At 39.6% G+C, this 21913-nt stretch overlaps 1 protein-coding gene across 4 annotated transcripts; it reads right to left on the reverse strand.

The window, feature by feature from the left end:
* Positions 1 to 64: 64 nt before the first annotated feature.
* Positions 65 to 21836, reverse strand: LATS1 (large tumor suppressor kinase 1). Of its 4 annotated transcripts, none has more exons than XM_048076970.2 (8): positions 21693 to 21836; positions 17819 to 18328; positions 14391 to 14526; positions 11057 to 12582; positions 5627 to 6209; positions 4316 to 4498; positions 3956 to 4062; positions 65 to 2955 (listed from the first exon to the last, which is right to left on the reverse strand). In XM_048076970.2, exons 2-8 carry the CDS (start codon positions 18167 to 18169, stop codon positions 2440 to 2442), a joined length of 3402 nt encoding a protein of 1133 aa, XP_047932927.1. In that variant the 5' UTR covers positions 18170 to 18328; positions 21693 to 21836; the 3' UTR covers positions 65 to 2439. The 4 variants fall into 4 exon arrangements, with proteins under 4 accessions (XP_047932927.1, XP_047932926.1, XP_047932925.1 ...); XM_048076969.2 differs by having other exon boundaries at positions 11057 to 12585; XM_048076968.2 differs by having other exon boundaries at positions 14376 to 14526.
* Positions 21837 to 21913: the final 77 nt, after the last annotated feature.

The following is a 21913-nucleotide window of genomic DNA, read 5'->3' on the forward strand; positions in this document are numbered from 1 at the left end:
TAATGTTAAATTGGAATACAACATAATATAAAGCAGGCAAAGGAGAAATATACTCAGATAAAAATGCAATTTTAACAGTCAATTTAATGAAGAACTGACATTATTTTCTCTGCAAACTTCACAAATGGCAAGGTAGGTTTCATTAAATTACCTTTAACCAGTAATATATTATACTTTACTCCAAGCAAAGTAGACCAGTTTTACTGGGATACTTACTATGAAGGAGGATAATCTTTAAATGTTTATTTACATTGAAAACAATCTTTTTTACATAATATATAAAATGGAGTAGCTATACACTGCAGCCATTTTATAATATTTAAGCTAAATGAAATTAATCTGAAAAGCTATTCTGTTTCAACAGCTGTAGAACAGCTAGACAGAACATACATTGTTTTATTAAGCCCATTTTCACTGTAGCAAGCAACTACCTGCTAAAATTTTGTTTTGTTTTGTAACCATCTCATAATCCTAAGCACTTCACAGTAGAGGGGTGAACTTCAAAAAAAATGCTTTGTCCTGCGATGAAGTCTGATAAAGAGGGCTGGCAGCATGGAGACGTCTTAACTGCAATTCACTCCCTCAGTTATGTCAACATAAACCATTTTTTGGACAACACTGGAAACTGGATCATTTCAATGAGCACGCCCCACAGCAACAACAAACAACGTCCAGATGCTGAACACCAAGCAGTTTTTTCACTGATCCAGTAACAGTGTAGTACCGTAGCTGGCTGCACTGGCACAGAGAGAGACACTGAACTGGAGCACAGAAAGCAGATGAATGCCTGGAAGCGCACAAGAATGCTTTAGACCAGCTCGGTAAGAAACCTGAATTAGCAAGCTAGTGTCTGCTGCCAGAATAGCTATGATGGTCATCATGACAATGCAACAGCACAAAGTAATAATTTAAGAAAGCACTAACGCTTTACATGTACATCATTACATCTATCCATTGGAATTCAATTCCAAGGATGAAGTGTTTAAAAAGGTAGTGCATTTTAATGTGTTAGCTTCAGGGGAGGGAGAGAGAGACGAAGAGAAATAAAAGTGTAATTCTTTCTGCCTCTCACCTGCAACTCCCCGTTTTGTCTCAGGGAATTCACTGACAGGGCTGCCCCGCTCCCTGTACCCAGTAACCTCAGCAGGCTCATTACCCTCCCAAAATGAGACCAAGGGGAAGGCTGCTCACCGGCCATGGAAAGTTACCAAAAGAGTAATGCAGAACGCAGCAGGCAGCCCTACGCTCCTACTTCTGTTCTGAACAGGGCTGTGAAAGACGGACCACTGAAACTGTGCTGAGGAAAACAAGCAGCTCAGGTAGACGGGTGCACAACATTTCTCCTCGCTGCCTGCGTCACTAGGAGGAAACCTGTTAAAACCAAGGGAAACCGGTCTCCGCAACAACAGTCTCAAAAGCTGTAATTTACACTTTTTTCTCATTACTTTTTCAATCATACAATAAACTATTCTAAAGTTTAGTTTTCAAACTAAAGATTCTAACTAAAGCAGTATTTTTTTTCAGACTTTCTAGTTTGGTTGTATTCAGAAAATTAAACTAAATTGCAGAAAGTATTTTTCCTAAAGCTTGTTTTCTCTTATAACTGTAAGAGAACTGATGACAGGAGACAATCACGTTCTTTCTGAGTGAGCACTCCTCCTGCTTTGAGAGTACCACACACACACTACAGCGTTACTAATGTCAAATTTGATTATGTATTTAATGAAAGACCAGTTCTAATGTGTTAATCACTTTATGATCATACTACAGCCAAGACACCTTCTCGTTCCAAAGCTGAGAACTACACCATTACCGCAGCAGCTGGAAACACGTCACCAGATAGATGGCTCAGTTTTTCCCTATACTGTGAATAATTAGGCTAAATACAGTGAGAAGTGAGGGTACAGCAGCCTCTTCCCCACCCTTGTTCCACTCCCCCCCCCCAAATGTATCAGAAAGCTTTATTAGTGTAAAGTAAATTTTATATTTGGTCAATGCAAAGGAAGAACTGTCATTAAAAAAATTCTGGAACAAAGACTTGTTTTTTAAAATTATTTAGTATATGTACAAATAGATACCAGGCATCATCTTCAGGTGGAAAAAAAATAAATCACTATTTCCTATTTTAAGTACTTAGAGTACAGAGAACTGGTAATAAAATTCAAGTGATAATTTTTTCACCTAACATTGAATCTCTTCTAAATTAAACAATTAACAATGATGGAATAAATTAATATTTGAAAAAGATTTCCCTGTATTTTGGGGAAACAAAATGTACAGAGAGGGAAAGAGAAGACATAACTTTCTTAGTGTTTCAAAACAAAATAAAGAGCGTGCATATATTCACCCTAGCAATCTTCTCTCAATCCTGTTAAGAGAGGAGACTTCTCCAAAAATCCAGCTGCAAAATAAACTGTTTGTTTAGTGTTTATTCCTCTACTAAACATAAACCAGGTCACGATTTTGAACCCCTCTACCTGCTTGTTCTTCATCATCATCATCGTCAGACTGCTGTTCTGAGTTTTGGGAACTACCATACTCATACTCAATGGGCTTTGGATTGTTGTACGGGTAGCCATTGTCATCAAAAAACCTTCGGAACGTGAACTCATAAAAAGCATGCTCAGGATGTTTTCCGTTTTTGTACCATCCGTTCAGGGTATCATTTACATTCCCTTCCTTATCATCATCGCTCCACAATTTATCTGGATCAACTGGATCAAAGTTTGATGTGTCCGTAGGATGAGCAATTTTGGGAATGTAGAAAGCAGACTGCCGCCGTAGATCACTTGAAAAATCAATAGTCTTGAAAAATGGATGAGCTTTTATTTCATCTGCACCATTTTTGCCTAAACGATCTTCTGGCCCTCGGCAGAGTTTAATAATAAGGTCGGAGGCCTCTGGAGTCAGCTTAGCTTGAGGTGGAATATGAAGCGAAGTTTGCCAGTTGATAACCTTTAAAACAAAGAGATGTGATTTTCTATTTACAATTTCATTAAAAAGAAAAACCACAGTGAAAATTAAAAGAATAGAATCATTCAGCATGAGGAAGTATTTTCAAATAAGAGAGGGCAAATGTAAAGCTGCTTTTTCAGAAACACAAGCAATATTTTGTGTGGAAATTTGGCAAAATCCAGGCAAAACTTACGTTCCAGATCTGAATAGAGTCTGGCATGGAATATGCCTGCCATAAGCCAACAAGGATATCACAAAAAACAGTGCCTGGAACCTAAAATTAGGCACACGGCTTACAGTCTTAAAAGAAGGTGTGGGAAATTAATTTTTAATTATTTGATGTATTGGAAAGATTAACACATTTAAAGTTAAACATTTTAAAGTTACTTCAAAAATCTGAAGAAAAAAATCAGTTGGCCAAACTATGTTTGGGCCAGCTAATATCTTGCAAGCTGAACACTGTTCTGTATAAATGGCACTGCGCAAGACTGCAGGTGGCTTCACTGTAACAGCTGAGGCTCAGGAAGGGAGGGATCGATAGCTCCGAGCTGCCAGAACCCTAAGCAGCCACGGTCACCTGCTGTTCCTCCACCTCTGCAGGCTGAGCACCTACAGATGCTTCACCAAAAGAAATCTGCTGTAGGTAAGAGGGCATGGAGGCCACATGGAAAAATGAGAAAAGGCTGGAAAATGCGAAGTGAAAATAATAACTGGAAGCAGGTGCAGGAAGCAAAAGGGGACACCTGAGATCTGAAATTGGATTTTTAGTTGGCACATTTACTGCATGACCAGACAAAAGATATGAACGTGATTCTTGTAGTCTCCTGGTGAAGTAAGTGCACCACCACAGTAACGTAACATTTACAGTCCTCTTAGTTTACAACATGCTTGGATAGAGCAGTACTCAAAAAGTTCACCTTTGATTCCATTATAAATTAGAAAAATCATTTAAATTTCAACGCTGTTTTTCAGCCTGTTAACATGAGATTTTAAAAGTTACCTTCATTTGTGTTTCCAGAGGTGTTTGTGCCAGAAAAGGAGGCTGCCCCACTAACATTTCAAAGAGAATTACTCCAACACTCCACCAGTCACACAACTGTGTGTAACCTGAAATGAAGTTAAAAAATAAAGATATATTTAAAGAATGGTAGTCAGAGCCTTAGTCTAAATTTAATCTTGTACTTAGAAAAGGTTTGCAGGAAAATTCTATTAAATACTTAAGATTTCCATATTAATAACTATTTATTGTCAAAATATGTACTTGGGTGAAGTGGTCTTGTAAGAAAGGTGAAGCTACCACTTGAACACCAGTTACTCTGCAGTGAAATTACAGTGAAAAAAATACCAATAAATGCATTACCGGTTCGTAGCAATACTTCTGGTGCAATATAATTAGGTGTGCCAACAAGGGAATGGGCCAGACAGCGCTGATGCTGACGCGCAGCCCTGCGTTCAAGTGGCTTCAGCCGATCTCCACATCTGCAGTTTGCTGGGTCACCCCACTCATTGCTGAAATCCATGCTGTCCTGACGCGCGTGATCACCTATAATCGTATGAGAAAGATGACAAAATTGAGGAAGATTATTTTAGTACTTAAATTAAGAAAATTTCATACTTGTATTAACATTCTTATTATAAAACCAGAATCTACTTCAATTTCAACACTCGAGAAAAAGATTTTAAAAGGTCTCAAAACATCAGGATTTTGGTTTTTTGCTTATGATACGTACACTTACAATTTCTCAGGACACTTTTTTAAAGTTAATTTTAGCATAACAATGAGAAAGTATCATATTTGATCTGTTCTAAGTTTTTTTCTTTACAGAACTACTCTGACTGTACAAGGCATCTAATATTCTTGCTCTTATACGAAAATGCAACACTTAAAACATCAACTGAGGCTAATTACCAAAAGATAAAACCAATCGTATTTTAAATCTTCAACATTTTCCTATTATTCCGTTTCAATCCCATATCTTGAATAATATAATCACTTTTGCTTCCTCTCCAAAGACTGCAATAGTCTGGCCCAAGAAACATGATGATTTAATAAAAGTTAAAAGCAATTTAAGAATTGTTTTTAAAAATAAAAACATACCTTCAGAAATTGAAAAGTTAAATTTAGGTTATTACATGATCAATAAACTCACAGGACTGAGACTTTTTTTTGCTCTTCTTTGTAAACCATCGTTTTAAGTCATCAAGCAGGGGTTTTTTTTAAAGTCTACTTAAACCTTTCTCAGAAATCTATAGTTTACATTAAAAGAAGTACATTAGACACTTGGAACTTGGGGCGAGATTTTCACGAACAATGAATTTAGAACATCAGTCCTACCTTCAAAACAGAATTACTTAGATAACAACCATAACTGTTGCTACACCTGTGATCTTCTCCCTCCAAATTCCAGAAACTACTCATTGGACAAACTTAGATCAGCATAGCTTATTCCTTCTCCCTGAAGGAATCAGTGCCTACCTATGCTTACAAACTCCCCCTAACTAAAGGTTGCTTTTTGTAATTTGAATGGCATGTAGAAGCATTGCTAATGCTTTATCGTCCACAAAGGAAATGTCACAGTAATTTTTCTACTAGTTATTTAATTCCTTGCAGAGAACAACATGTCGACAACATTAAAAACAAACAAACAAAACACTTTTGTATTTCTCTTACCACTCTGGTAGTATTTTGAGTCATGGGTCCATCGAAAGCCTGTACAGAGCCCGAAGTCAGTCAATTTAATATGACCATCACGGTCTATCAAAATGTTATCAGGTTTAATATCTCTGTGGATGAAGCCCATTTTATGAACACTCTCAACTGCGCAGGTCAGTTCTGCTGTGTAGAACCGTGCCAGATTTTCTGGGAAGACACCCATTCTAATTAAGAGACTCATCATATCACCTCCAGGAATGTAGTCCATTACAAAGTACAAATTGTCCTTATCTTGGAATGAATAGTACAGGCGAACCACCCATTCATTATCAGCTTCTGCAAGGATATCCCGCTCAGCTTTAACATGAGCGACTTGATTTCTAAGCAGCACATCTTTTTTTCTCAGAGTTTTTGTTGCATATAAAGCTTTAGTATCCACTTTTCTCGCTAGGCAAACTTCCCCAAACGCACCAACTCCCAGGGTTTTAATTTTTACAAACATTGACTTGTCCATTTTAGCTCTTCTTAGCCGAATGTAATTAGACTCTTTCTGGCACAACATTTTCCTCATCTGATCCCGGGCTTCCGGTGACAATCCAACCTGTACAGCAAACAGAATTAAATCTGAAGATGAACAGTACTCTTAGTTCTTGGTGATCTTCATATAATTACAAGGCTTAAGCAAAGCAAACAAAATACTTATATACAGCATGGGAAATAATACTACAAGTTTTTTTTTTTAAGTTTACAGATTAGAATTCTATCAAAACACAAAGGAGTGATAAAAACAAAACGTGATCTATGGGACACTTTCGACAGCAAAATGCATGAGGTGCCATGCACCAGCAGGTTCTTGAGAAGGGAATACGTTCTTGAGGAGAGAAAGGATAAGAAAATACAAAACTGCCCTCACTTTAGCCAACAAGACCACGGTACAGGAAGAAGACTGATAGTATTCCCTTCCTTCTCCTTACATTTTCGTACTCTAAACTTATAAACCAAAAGGTTTTCAAACTTCTGAACAAAGCCACCCCTCAGATCATCTGGCAGATCACCAGCACAACTACACAGCTTAGGAGTTCGTGAATTTTTCATTTCCACACCATGGAGCACTAGTTGTCATGGCCTCAGATAGCCAATGGTCTACAAGTACTGGTTTGGGAATCACTACATCAGTCCGTAAAGTGCTCTGCACGCTCCATTTTTCATGGATTCTCTGGATTAAGTGTGTCATTACTGAGCTAATTCTTTACATAATTGTTTCAATGTATTAGTCTGAAGATTCTACAGCCATATTTGAGAACTGCTCCCCTGCAAGGTTGGTTTTTTTTTTTTTTTTTAAGAAATTATTTCTACTGGTTCTCCTCACTGAAGAAGACCTGCCAGAATTTCTGCCTTTTATTTCCTCTTGAGTGAAAGAAAGTCTAAAGAGTTTTCTGACTACTTTTATGTCAAAATTAAGATCTTAGCCATCTTGGAAGACAACACTGAACCTGCATCTCTAGTAAAGGGACATTAAAAACCCTCAGGTAGTACAAGTTGAACAATTTGTATTCTTGCAACTGTTCAATGCTTGTTCAACAGAAAAGTCACAAATATTTCTGATTTAAGAAGATAAACTCTTCTCTTAGATATACAATCAAACTTTACAAGCCATCCAGAAGTCTCAAGAAACTAGGCTTTTCATAGTACCCATAAAAAAGTAACAACTAGCTTTCCAAGCCTTTCTTTGCAGAATAACGATGCAGCCTTTAAATAAATCTTTTTGATCATACTTGGCTAAACATTTCAGCTTTTTACAAACTTTACTAATCTCATAATCACTACGAACATGTAGCTGAGAGGACAAGATAACACCTGAGACTAAGAAGATCCTTTTTTACCTTACTCATCTCTTTGGGCCTCAGTTCCTCTTCCTATAAAATTAGGATATTTCCTTTGTGAGGTGTCTTACAAACTACTGCAAGTTTTTAGTAGCAAAATACTGCAAGTAGTATTACTTGCAGTGTTTTTTGTTTTTTAGTCTGAATAACAGTGCAATAACTGCACTGTTATAACTGCCTCCCCGATCCTTCATGCAGAGCAAAAGGAAGCCAAGACGTCCATAGGAGCAGTAAGTAGGTAATCACTAAGCACTAAGTTAGGTAACTACTTGTCGAGACCTGTATAAACTGTATGTTAACAGATGATTCCTACTTTGCCTAACTTAAAGCCTAACTTGAGACAAAATATATTTTATATTATAAATATAAGTATTACATATAGGGTGTTTAAGGAAAGGTTGGACTCAGTGCTTAGGGACATGGTTTAGTGGGTGACATTGGTAGTAGGGGGATGGTTGGACCAGATGATCTGGGAGGTCTTTTCCAACCTTAATGATTCTATATGACTGAGGAAAAAAAGGAATGATAATGAATGATATCTAATTAGTCTTTTATCTTACAAATCCTTCCAGGATACCATATAATGTTCATTCAGAACACAAACATACTGTTAGATCACAGAAAATTTCTAACAGATCCCAAAGAGGTGCAATTAGGAAAATGCAGATGAAATGCTCATCTACTCAAAAAAGATTTAAATGGGGAAGGTTGTCTCAAACCTGAGACAAAACTTGTCATCAAAATCAGACAAGCAGTAGTTGGGATAGGGTAGCAGTAGTTTCAGACCAGACATGGGAAATAGGTTCAGCTCCCTACTCCCAATCAAGTACAGCAGGCCTGTGAAACTGCCCTCTGCAACCCACTACTGCAGGAATACCCAGGGCAGAGATGCATTCAAAGACATCTCAAGTTTTCTGCGGATAAACACGCTTAAAGCACACTTCAATGCAGAAGAATGGATTCCTGAAGAGTTCAAAATGTCAAGATGACATCTGGAGACTTGTTAAAGTTCAGACAACGGTGGGTCAGCTTCTCAAGTCTGCTTCAGGGCAGCCCTACTCACACACGGACTGAATGCCACTGAGCAGCTAGAAAACTAGCAAAGAACATGATCTAGGAGGCAACAAAACACTAGAAGGAGGGAGATCCAACACAGGAATTAGTCACTGCAAGACATACAAATACAGTCTCCAAAAACCCTGCAGATTTACAGTCTAAACCCTGCAGATTTACAGTCTAATATCTGCTCTCTAGCTGTTCCATCCAACCAATTTTGTTGTGAAAACCAGCCTAAGTACTCCAATTTGTCATCTGTTCCCCTAACCCCCGTCTTCACATTTTCCTACGCCATTCATTAAAACAAATGTTCATCTCAAGCTGATCACTCCCTGCACTGCAGTATTTTCCTAGAACTCTTCACATCTACAGCATTTACCAAAAATGAACCGGTTTTGTCAGCTGAGTAAGTGCTTCTGCACATACACATACATTTCTAATCGATGCCAGACACAAAAGCTTCCTGAATTGCTATATAACGCCACACAATTATTTTACTTCCTTCTCATCTTGCCATGCCTTGGATCATGACTGACTTAGTTTCACTTTGCGACAGAGATATCTAGCATAATATTTGGGCACGAGCGTAAGGGAAATCAATTCGCACATTTAAATCAAGTATTTTTGAAAGACATCCACTCTACTCCCCAGGAAACCTGACAGCACAGAAATATATCACTTATTCTAGAAATACAGCATCCTGTGAAAGCAGGTACTTCTGTTGGGATGCATTCTGTTTGGTTTTGATTTGTTTTTCCCTTTCAAAATTTTCTCCCCTTTTGGTAGGAAGAAAAAATTAGATACTTGTTTAATCCTCTTAAACTTCCTGAAAATATGTAATGGGTTAGTTTCCCTTTCTCCTTCTCATGAAGACCTGAAATATACTTCATTATTTTAGGAATCTTCACCTATATCCTGAATAGGAGAGGCCTGCTGCAGCAAAATACCTCACTTCCTCTCTCCTCCAGTCTGCAATTAAACATCCCAGCTTTAAATCTAGTGTAAATATTATAAAATATCTTTTCTTATATGAAAAACATCCATTATGGTGCTTTAAACGTACAAGAAAATCTATAACCAGTGCCTTCATTTAAGTAAGACTTATGCTTCCGATACTATGGAACAACACAGTAAGAAGGGAAAGTGAAGTCTGCAAGTCAACATTAATTATGATCTTACTTTTAAGTACTCAAAAATAGTCAAAATAAAATTCATGCTTAATTTTGATGCAGGATTGCATGCAAAGACCTCTAAAAAGGGATCATGCTATTCTTAACAATAAATACTGTTGCTCCAAAATCTTACTTGCCTACACAGGGATGGAGGCTACAGAGTTCAGGAAAGCTTCCCACACCTTACCAGTTTAAATCAGCTGTTAGTGGAAGTGAAAAGGAAAGAGAAAAAACTAAGAGTAAAGATCTAGAAAAAGAGTTGCAGGAAGAAATCTTGCTAACATTTACATATCTCATGATTAACCAAACACTTACAAAACACTACAGCTTACAGTACGAATTTTCAGAGTAAGAAAACACAGATAAAAAGCAGCATTTCAAGAGAGTGGCATAAGGCAAATACATTCTTTCATAAAATAAATTTAAAGGTACATCATAGTTATGTCAAATTTTCAGCTACAATTGTCATGAATATATAAAATAATACATCTCAAATCTCCATTTCTGCAGGTCTTAATTGCACTACTTCTCACTGTTTTCACTTCTGAAATTACACAGGTATATATCAGCTCCAGTTTTTACCTTTTTGATTTGTTTTCATAGAACATGAAATCTCAGGAAATGGACCACTGACTTCATGTGGGCATAAAGAAATTGATTTTACATGTTGATGCCTGGTTTTTATTACCCCATTCAATTACACCGTGTTCAAACAGACACCCTTACAGTCTGCATTACAAAACACTCAGGTAAAATGTACCACATCTCTCTCATTCTAAAAATGTAACTTCTGATTACTGTTTTGTTGGATGTGAAGTTAAAAAAACCCTCTCACTAGGGGGAACAAACTGCAGAACTGCAGGAGGTATGATTGTTTGGGTGACTGCATAAAGGCATTAACCTCCCCCACCACTCGTTCCTGCTGTGCTACTTGTACTTGCAATGTTTATTTAAATAGGTATCATTAAAACACTGCTTGCTCAAAAATTAGGATCACGTAGAACCCATAACAAAAAGCTATAAGTCATATAGTTATCTCAGTTCATGTAAAAATGATTTTGCTTCTTCTGCCTTACTATACATGAGCCATACAAGCTATGTTTAAACACACAAAAATTTTACTTTAAAAAATTAATTTATAAGACAATGAAGCATGTAAATAAAGCAACGAAGAACTTGCCACATCTGAAACACAGAAACTAAAAAGAGACTTCAACACCATGCTTATGCCAGAATGTTCTATTTATCTGTACTATTTAAATACCCTACCATTAAGACATTTCTTAAAATTGATACGGGAGCAATTCTAGTGAAAAGACTTAGGAGAAAGAGTTTACCCGCATCATTTCATTCTCTAGTTGTTTTTTCCGATGTAAACGCTGCTGGTGTGACTTGAGTATATTCTCCACGTGCTGCTCCATGAAGAATTTAAAGGCCTGAGGGGAATAACTTTGAATGCGAGACTCTCGTCGTTCTTCATCTTTCTTGTTTTTCCTAACGGGAACAGGTGATGTTGTAATTTGTTTCTTTTCTTTGTCTGTTGAATCGACACATTCGTAACTCTTTTCATTCTCTTCCTCCTTAGATAAAATAGGTGGCTCCTCCTTGTTGAGCTTGGGTCCTGCCTCGTACGGATGGACAGATGGACTCTGGTGTAGCAAGTGTTTTGGGTAAGGTGGTGGGGGACCCTGGTAATTTGGAGCCTCTGCAACAGGCGCCATAACTGCCATGTTTGTAGAGGGACTCTCGGAGAACGGGATTGTCTGAACGGTCTGCACGGGTTGCGGCATCCAGGAGGGGTGAGTCGGCGCTAAGGCAGTCTGCAGCTCTGGCTTTAACACACGCATACTCTTCACTGGCTGCTGAATGGGAGCTGGTGTTATAGCTGTTACCGTTGTAGCCGAAGGCTGAGAGCTGCTGGAGTGGCTCTGCCTATTTCCGTGATGGTTGTTGAAAGAATTTGAGCGCACGGGAACATTGGGCTGCCACGTGGGGATTTCGTGCCCATTGCCAGGTGACGACTGGGGTTGCACGGGAGGAGGCTGCGGCCAGGACGCGGGTATTCCAGCTACATTTGTGTTATAAAGTTCCATGTTGTGACTGTTTCTATTTGGCACCATCATCGTCTGAGGAATATTCCCATTAGTGTATGCTGAAGGAGGAGCAGATCCTCCTGCCTGCATCTGTAGTGCCGTAGGACTTTGCCTGTTAGTTGGGTTTATAGGGTAGGGGGGTGGCTGGCGACTCACTGAGTTCCCAGACACAACGTTCTGGTGAACCATGAATTCCGCCTGACAATTACCGTTTTGCATTCCAGCCCTTCCTGAGGGGAAGCTAAATTTGCTGTTGGCTGAACTCTGCATGATTATCGGTTGCCTGCCAATGGGGACAGCACTCATGCCTCTCTGACCCTGCCCGGAAGAATTCATGGCTGGAGGATTCATTGGTGGAGGTGGGTAACTATCCTGCCATGCCCCGGGTGGCACCGGAGAGATGCGGGTGATCACATACTCCATGTTTCCAGAGTAACGCTTGGTTTGAGAGTTGGGTTCCCAGGAGGGAGGCGGAGGAGTAGTCCCCCTTGGAGGGGGCGTCTGTCCTCGAGGAGGCGGAGGAGGAGGAGTGACACTCCTTATCTGGGGTAGAGGCGGGGGGTTCACTCTCTGTCCGTTGCCAGGATGAGCCTGAGCAAATGCTGCGATGCCAGATCCAGACAACGGCCTTCCTACATCAGGCTGAGAGCTGGGACTTTCTGAGCGATAAACCACACCGTCTCCCAGGGATGGGCCGTGCCTCTGAGGGACCAGGGACTCCTTAGAACCCTTCCAGCTCTGCTTGCGGTTAACCGATTGCTGCACGGTCCCTGCTTCCACAAAAAGAGAACACAGCATTTGTATTATTAGAAATTATTTCTATTTACTGTTTGAATATTTTATTCTTCCGCATTAATTGCTACAGAAACGTGATGGGAATTCTCAGACATTGCATAACCCAATGTATTTCATGAAAAATGTACTTCTACCTAATAATACATAGCATGCTATGGTAATATGACCAATATACAGTATAAGAGCAAACAAATTCAGTAAAATTTTTGTAGACATTAGGAATCACTTTTCTGAAGATGCATTTTGCTGCAAATGCTGATGCATTCATAATTTCTCGTTGAGGAAAAAATGGTAATATGTAATACTATTAGGCACATGATGTATTTTTAATCACGAACACAACACCCAGAAGAGCTCTTCAGTACAAACGTGAAACAACAACAGCATGGAAAAACACTTCTAGTCATGTTGCTAGTCATTCCAGAGTGATGCCTATAACAGATTAAGTGTTCCTCAACTAAAAATTAACTGAATTCTGAAGAAGCAAACAGCCCACTTAAACCCTTGTCTGCAATACAGCTCATCCAAACTTAACCAAATTTTGCATGCGAGGAATATAGTCAGGTAACTGAATTTTAAAGTTAATGTGTATATTGGTAAAAGTTTTGTGTGGAGGCAAGAATTTAAACTGAGAGCAAAACTTATAAAGCACTACAAAATATTTACTTTGCAGGTGTTATTTTACTTGTCATGCAAAATACTACATATGAAACTGATAGCTCATGCAGTCGTATTGTGCTTTTCAGCATGTGATTATCTAGACATTTGTAAACAATATAATCATTGGAAGTCTCTGGATATTCAGTAAAAGAACATGTTAATTACGATAACTTTGTGAATAATAATGAAAATTCTAGCTAAATGATAGCATTTAGCTAGCTGCTTCATACAAGCACCAACCTACTTCACAGGCTAAATGAAAGTAAATGCTGTACTTTGCTACTCTTGACGACCAATTTTTCCTCACACCTATACCGTCAATTTAAAGAGTAACTTTACAGAGCCAGCTGTTCGTCATTCAACTTTTAAGTCAAATATAAGTTCAGTGTTTCTACTGCATCTGGAAAGCACAGCTTGTTTAGGTTTACTCTTCTAAAATCTTGTAAAAAAGAAAGGCATCAAGATGTATTAAAATGTGTTTGCACATTAAGAAAGCAGTAATAGCAAGTGGCAAAATTCTGACTCTGTTGCTACTAAAGCTCCAGTCTGTTCCTTAGCATCTATTCAAACATAAAGTCTGCCTCAAAAAAAAGCATACAGGCAAAATCTGGAACCACACAGAAAATTAAGCAGAGAGGGGGATCTTGAAATGGGACATACTAAAACACAAATATTGGACCAAGTGATATATAAATACATTATTATAAATACATACACATAGTGCTGCTGCGTGAGAAAGTGCATTAAGGTAAGAATTCAGTGCTCACCGCTGATTCCTAAAAGGGATATGTCTAAGAAAAAACATGAGCATCATACAAACTAGGGGCAAAAATGACTAAAATGATATCTAAATGTCATTCCTTGGATAGAGTACTTAGATACAACACTAAAAGCATGTAGTTATACAAAGAAAGGTTAACATATTCACACTAAAGACACCTATCTTCCAGAAATATTATAGAATTTACATACTATTTTTAAAAGTGAAAACCTGTATCTCAGCACCTCTTCTCTTCCACTGGGGGCACGTGAAGGAGGAATTTGCTATTTTATATTTATTTTCACCTGTAATAATACAGATAGTGAATTACTGAACGGATATACCTACCTGGTGGTTTCATACCTGCATTTACAGGTCTTGCTGCTGCTGCAACCATCTGTTCCCGACGAGGATCCTGGTAGCTCATTTTACTAATAAACTCAATGGCTGCTTCTATACTACGGTTGTTAGTTTGTCTAAGAGCTTGTATAACCATATCCTAAAAGGAGAATTAAATATAAAAAATAAGTTACTAAAAATGGCAAGAAGACCAAAAATCACGAGGATTTAACCATATATCCTCCAGTAATTTTAACAAGGTACATTACTGATTTCTCTCAATTTAAAAATAAACTAAAAATGCTTTCTTCACAACAGATCCTCCAAAAAAATCAATAGTCTGGATCTTCAGGAAGAAAAAGTTAGCTTGTTGAAGTACCATATTCTGATGTAAATTGTGTCACCTTGCTATTCTTGCAAACAGTTTCTCTCTGTAACTATTATTACTGATAGGCTCTATCTAGGTAACATCTAGTTTACATGATGACCAGAGGTCCCTTCTGACTTGAGTTATATTACGAGAGATACCCTACTGAGAAATTCAGAACTTCAGTTTTTGCTCATTTTCCTTCAACTTAGAATTAATTTTGTCAGCAAATATCCATATCTCCTCAAGAATTCTTACTAGTGAAGACAACAATACTGGCAGAAATTCTGTTATTGTTGTGGTGGATTCAGGCTCTGTGTTCTCAGAGATCCAAACAGAAGTTTTGGACAGCCAGCCAATCCCAGCTCTGTCCATGGAAAACGTATCATGGACCAGCAGTTTTTCCACTGACTTGAATGAGATCAAGGTCAAGCTAAAGATACAGATCTTCAGAGGTGGTTAAGAGTGAGACACTCGAATCCCACTTCATGGAACACCGTTTGTGCAGCTGACTCAGAATTTGAAACAAATCTACAGCATAATGCCCTAGACTTAGAGACACTGCTGTCAGTGACTTGCTGTGGTCTTACTTTCTCATATGAAAGCCATCAGTTCATGTTACATTTGAACAGGTCAGCAGCATCCAACAGGATTTGCTTACTAACAACATCAATGGGAAACCCAGGAGGGCTCAGAAGGGAAATGGTCAGTATCGATTTCAAATTCAAACCCACGTTTATATTTTCATCACACCTGTGCACATTTTTGACAATGCAAACATACACACAGCCTTCAGAAAAAAGTAAGAACCCATAAAAGGATTTTAAAACAAACACATAGAGAGAATAAGGTTGCCTCAATGCTTACAGACCAGCTGATGTTGTTGAATAAAAGTACACAACCAGCAATATTTTAGAAGATGAAATTTAAGTTCCCTCCTCCACTAACCAGAGAACCAGAGGAAGAGCCAGCCAAGGGATCTCTCCCTGCTCTGGCCGAAGAACACAATCAACGCTGGTCACCTATGTGACATGGAGTATTTCACGTCTTGAAGAGTGCATAAAACATATGAGGACTGACCTTGAATCTCCCTATGTCAGAAAGATTTCCCGTAAGCAATTTAAGGTTTGTCCTGTTTTGTTAAAAACATGCACAATTAATTGTATTTTCCCATAACTTTATTACTATATATATCATTTCAGCTTTAATCCTGAATGCTACTTACTATTAGATAGAAGGGCTGGGGGGGAATGACCAAAACTTCTATGATATTCAATATATGAAGAAAAAAGGGGGGAGGTAACAAAATCATTATGTTTCCAAACCTCAAGTGGTGACTGAGCCTACAATACAGCAAAGACCTTCCACTCACTTGAAACAAGTTTGCATTGTTGCCTCAAATCCATTTTCAACACCCTAATAAAATCCCATTAAAAACTGAGATGAGAAAACACAGTTTATATAGATAGGCATAGATCAGAGCAAATTAAAACGGAAAATGAACTTGGTACCTACTAGTTATAGTTAGCCTCTGCTATAAACATAGTAGATAGATTAGTCTCTACAGAAAGCCTCTGGTAACCCACCAGAGATCCTTAAAGTAAGAGGTGTACATGTAATCAGCTAAATCACAAACACACCTAATTTAAGTCGGAAACAGCCCAGATCAGCCAACTGTAAGCAGCTAACACACCCCAGCTACAATCCATTCCAGCAAACTATCCCAGCTCAAAATATACCCTCATTCCATTCCTACTTTCTGTCTCACCCCCACCACACCCCCAAAAAATGCTTTCAGCTCTGTCTGTTCCCTGGTGGTGTCCAAAGGCCACATGGACTACTGGGGCAACATAACTGTGGGTTAAGTCACGGCAGGAACTGCTCACGGTGTCTGAAAAAAGGTCCGTACAATTGCAGGCGTCCTGTGAATTCTCAGTTATATCCAAGAACAAAGAGTAGGAGCAAAGGATCCAACAGAAATACAAACTTGAGGTGCTTTTCATCCAGCCATGTACCATTCTGCAGTTCGCCAGTGACTACAGGATCACCCTGTAAAAACGGGTTTGAGAACTAACCTACTGCAGTCACTGCACTCCTGAAGAGGCAAACCCTGTTGTGGTACTGGGCTTTTTTCCTTTGGAAGACAGATTAAAAAAAAAAAAAATGCAAACCAGCCACTTTTGTGCTCAGGTCTAGAGAGAAGGAATGAAAACGGGCATAATTTATGTTGATGGGTAAATCTCAGTAAAAACACAGGAGCAATAAGTACATTCATTTTATATTACTGGAAACCACATTTCAAACTCCTTTCACTTATTAGGATGAATGGAAGTAAGTTTAGTCAATAATTACTAACATTACAAATATTACTAATATTTAGTCAATAAAAACTAAATAATTACCTTCTTCCCTGTTTTTTTATAACAACAGTAATAGCAGAATAATTACTTATGTCCAACACTCTCAAGAGCAACGATCTCTACATTTTTTTCAACAATATACTGCAGAGAAGACACCCTGCTACTGTATTTGTTACCTGTTTTGTTATTTTAGCTGTATCTGACAAAGCATATAGTGACAATAGCCATTTTTTCTTTACAAAATTGGAGCTTCAGTTAACTACAGATGTGAAAGGCTCATTAAAATTAATTTCTGAAATATTTGTTCATATTTAATCAGTTTTTACTGCACACAATTTAAAAACTCTGTGGAGTATCAGAGGCAAAATCCATGTTCTAAGGTGCCCAGTTCTCTCTGCTTAAAATGATATGAATAACTAAAACAATCTATCCCTACCACGTAAGAACACGTTGCACAAGGTGTTACAAAAAAGCCAAACTTCTTTAAATTCTTCTGTTCCTCTCCTTCATCCCAGTTTCATTAAGGCCTGATTACTAATTCACCTAGTCCTAATTCACTTCCTATTAACAGTTTTACTAAATCCTGATTAAAAACCTACCAGATTTTCTAAAAGCTATTTTGCTTCTCCTATGCTGCTTACACATTCCATGATCAACAACCCCCCAATATGCACTGGTAGTTTATAGTTAGCAGAACACTACATCTTGAAAATAAAATGTTTCACCTCATCAAAGCCAGCAGCTTGCAAGTCTTGCAGCATTTGACGATTAACTTCTGATGTTCCTTTGACAGCTGAGGTTGTTTCGTTTGCAAAAGGCAGAAGAGAGTTTCTTATCTCCTGCAAAACTTTATGATATGTTACAAATTTGGGGGGATTTCGGCCTTGTCTAGGATCTTCAGATGACATTTTCCCCATGCTGTGATCAGCTTTAGCAGCATCTGAGGGTTTAGGTAAATTCCTGAGGCTCTCTCGTATTTCCTGTAGCATCTGCTGGCTGCTGCCAGTATAGTTACTGGCAGGAAAAGTCTTAGGCCTCATTTGTCTATAACCTTCTGGTTTCTCACTTCTCTTCATGAAAACATGTATATATGCAACCTTCACCAAGGACTCGCGCGCACACAGCTTCCAGAACGGCTGGATGGCAGTCTCAGAACTTGCGAAGGCAGCAACCGTTCACTGTTGAAACCGGGATCCTCCTAGCGCTGAAGTGTGTCACAACCCAGAACAGCTATCCTGTCAAGGAAACAAAACAAATTCCTGTTATACACCCACTGGTGAAAGTTCACGGTGTAGCACCGGTGGCAGTGAAACGTTCACACGCAGCAGGGCCACCATCACCCACGTTCTCTCCATCAGCACTCTTGGGAGCTGAAGGAGCCTGGAACATCAAGAGTGGAGCAAGCACGCTAGCTGCTCGACCATTCTGACATCGAGCTCCGCGAATAGATGGAAGCGAGAAGCACAAAGTGCCAGTGAGAGTATAATGGCAGCGATTGTATCCATTCTTCACCAGTCAGTCACAAATGTAAAAAGTTGCCAGTTTCACTGCAGGCAACGTTATGATTTCTCGTACCCTCTTCCATTTAACTCCACTTAAGGTCTCCGTTTTCTAAGGCAGCCACAGACTCTTAGCTCGAGCCTTCTCGATCCAGTCTTACTCACTTTGTTAGTAGTTATGTAATGTTTTTTTTTATGTGGAGGGAGATGGCAGCAGGCGGATAAAAGCAAACTAAAAAACGTTCATCAAACTTTCTTACTGTAATTGTTTAACAACTCAAGCATTAAATTCACTGAGAGCATAACTGTGACATTTGGTAAGGGAAACGGAAAATTCTGCCAAAACCAAATAACTTTTGCATTTTGAAGGAACTGACTCATCAGGGAAAGAACCCTGTGCTCTGTAGTGAACTACAATCTCTGCATTTGTGCCGTGCTTTCGCCTGCACTGTAACTGGGTATGGCAACCAAGGTGCAACTCTGAAGAAATTACAGCGCTTTTGCTTCTTTAGAGTATCATGGAATAAACCTTTTACAGCCTCTGCCGCTCCGGAGGCAGATCACGTACTAAAGACAGCACAAGATACAAACATTACATCGTCTAACACTGTCTTTTTTCCACAGGCAACTAGAATGGTAAAGCTGAACTCACACTGCTCTGTTACTATAACGTAACGTCCAAGAGAAGCAATACAAAAGTGTTCTAATTTTCTTGTTTCCACTTCTTAATGTGTTAAAATTTTGTTTTCCCAGTTTTCTGATGATACTTCTCAAGGAGCCAGCTGCACCCACAAACTTTCTTTGTCCTGTGGTGGGTTTGAAACTTTAACTAAATGGAATTTGGTACTGATACTAAAGCTTTTTCCTGCAGTCTGCTAGCATGCAATTCTTCAGCGCTCACTGAATAAGGAAGAAATTATCAGACATCTAAGTGAGTTTTAGTAATAAACAGCAAACTTTTGCTCAAAGCTTTAAGAAATCTAGATTCAGATGAAAGCATGTCATGAGAGCAACTGAAACATAATTTAATTTTGGCCACTTTCAAGATTGTTTTCAAAACATGCAATATTTAAGACCACATTGAAAAGTACTTGGCTAAAAACATTTTTTTGCTTGGGATGCTCTTTTCCTTTCAATAGGCCTGCTTCAAAAAGAAACGCGTTGGATACACAAGTGTGGGGATACATGCTACTAACGCTTAAAAGAATCACCACCTCCAGAAAAGTGAAGCCTCTAGAATAAGCTCATCCCACAACATACAACAGAGCTAAAACAGCTCAGAGGCTTAGTAATTTAGATTCCTTGTTCAAATTCAGTCAAAATTAAGAATAATCATTAGTTCAGCATTGGCAGGGTTATCTAGATAAAACAGTTGGTATCCACCTTGTGGCAGACAAATTCCAAATGAGAGAAGAAAGAAATGTCCACGCACAAGTTATTCTTTTTAACAAGCTCCAAAGGCCTGGAATTCCAGAGGAAACACTTGTTTAGCACCCATGTATTTTACCATAATTTCATTTGGTATTTCATCACGTACGTTATGGTTACCCCAACGGTAGCTGAGATAAACGAATGCAACACCCATAAAATATCTCAAGGTTAAATTAAGAGGGCACTTAACCCATAAATCCAAAGACCAAGACTCTACCACCAAGGAAGAGTGCGTAGATCATCTTGTGCTTTGATGACTTTATGTACAAAAATGAGATAACTGAATTTCTTTTTACAGTGCTTTGAGAACTTTAAGACAAGAGATTCTGTGTTTGACAACTATTATTTTGCTGGCAACTGCAGCATAACAGGATATGCGCTAAGCAGTCCTGGAAAATAAAGCTGCACTTTCACGTAGCAGAAGCAAAGGTTCACCAGTGTAAAGCGGCCAGTCTGCTTATCTGCCACCACTTACCTGAGCCAGCATAATTGTCTGTAAGGCCACGCAGTGTCAGCCAGGCTGGGGAACTCACCCAGATAAACGGTAACTTTTTTTTCGATGGGTTGTTTCTTTGGCAGCAGTATTGGGTAACAACAGTTAGACGTGTACGTGAAACTACAGCCTTAATGGCTCAGAAAACCAATTAATCTGGCCTCCAGTTTAATGAAGAAAGAGAAAGCAGGTATTTATTACCACCGACTACAGTTTACCTTGCTTTACATATGAACCTCAAAATTCGGGTCATCTACTCTTACAGACATTTGCATTCATTTTAAAATGAGAAAATCCTAAATGATCACTAAGAAACCTTTCTCAGTTGCGTACCTCTAACTAGCAAGCACTAACTCCAGCCGAGGCATTCTCCCTGTAGTTGTGTGCCACTAAATGTAAATGATACGCGTTTGTTAATGCTATTTCCACTAATGAAGTTCTCTACTTCACTAAACTAATTAAAGAATCGTTTTTCCTTTCAAGAATCGAGGGTATTTTCTTCTACAGGTCAAACTATTAGGGGAAAGAAAAGATGCCTTTTTACAGTATAATTACAAAGACTAGACTTGAATGAAAACACAGACTAGTTGCATACAACTGTCAATGCCTTCCAATCTCTTCTGGGGAAAAAAATGAAAACTACACAGCTTTCTGGCAGATTTGGAACATTTCATATCTAAGAGAATCTTGAACCCATTATAAATATTCCTATGTCCAGCCGAGTTATGAGCATCACACTGTAATCCACGTTTGGTTCCCTCTTTCCTGTCCCTATTCTAATAACTTATTTTATACATAATCTCAATGAAGCCTTTACTGCTAAGGGGAAAAAAAAAAGGAAACAAGAGAGCAAAAGAGCGGACGAGGACTCGGGACACGTTAAGTCCATAGGGGCTCGGCTCAAGCCACCCCCAGGAGGCGACCCTTTGGCTCACCCGCAGCCGCCGGGCCGTGAAGCCGCTGCCCAGGGGCTGCCTTCCCGGCGCGGAAAGCTTCCAGCGGGTGTCAGGAAGCCGGGCACACGCTGAGGCGGCCCGAGGCTGCCCGAGCACGGCGCCGGCTGCCTCGCGGCGCTGCCCCCGCGCCCAGCCCGCACCCCGGGGCCCTCTCCCCGCAGCCGCAGCCCCCGCGGCCGGACGGAGCCGGGCCTCGGCCTCCCGCCGCCCCCGCACCTACCCGCGGCCAGAAGGCGGCGGCGGCAGCGCCCCGGGGCCCGGAGCTCGGCCCCGAGCCGTCGGCGCTGCCGGCAGCGGCTCCGCTCTGCCGCCCTCCTGCCCTCCCTCCGCCCGCCGCCGCCAGGGGCCTCTCAGTTCGGCGCCGCCATTTTGTCGGTGGCTCCGCCGCGGCGGGCTTCCCGGATATGGGCACCTCCCGGCCGCCCCTGCGCCGCAGCCGCT

This window comes from Anser cygnoides, chromosome 3 (assembly GCF_040182565.1).
Source record: "Anser cygnoides isolate HZ-2024a breed goose chromosome 3, Taihu_goose_T2T_genome, whole genome shotgun sequence".
Lineage (NCBI taxonomy): Eukaryota > Metazoa > Chordata > Aves > Anseriformes > Anatidae > Anser > Anser cygnoides.

Excerpts from the sequence above, each read along its gene's own strand:
- LATS1 (XM_048076967.2), bottom strand. The coding sequence starts at position 18,169 with ATGAAGAGAAGTGAGAAACCAGAAGGTTATAGACAAATGAGGCCTAAG. Across the intron at positions 6,210-11,056 it reads TAGAGAATGAAATGATGCGG|GTTGGATTGTCACCGGAAGC; the intron begins GTAAACTCTTTC and ends TTTGCTGTACAG. Across the intron at positions 4,499-5,626 it reads CTCAAAATACTACCAGAGTG|GTGATCACGCGCGTCAGGAC; the intron begins GTAAGAGAAATA and ends ATACGATTATAG.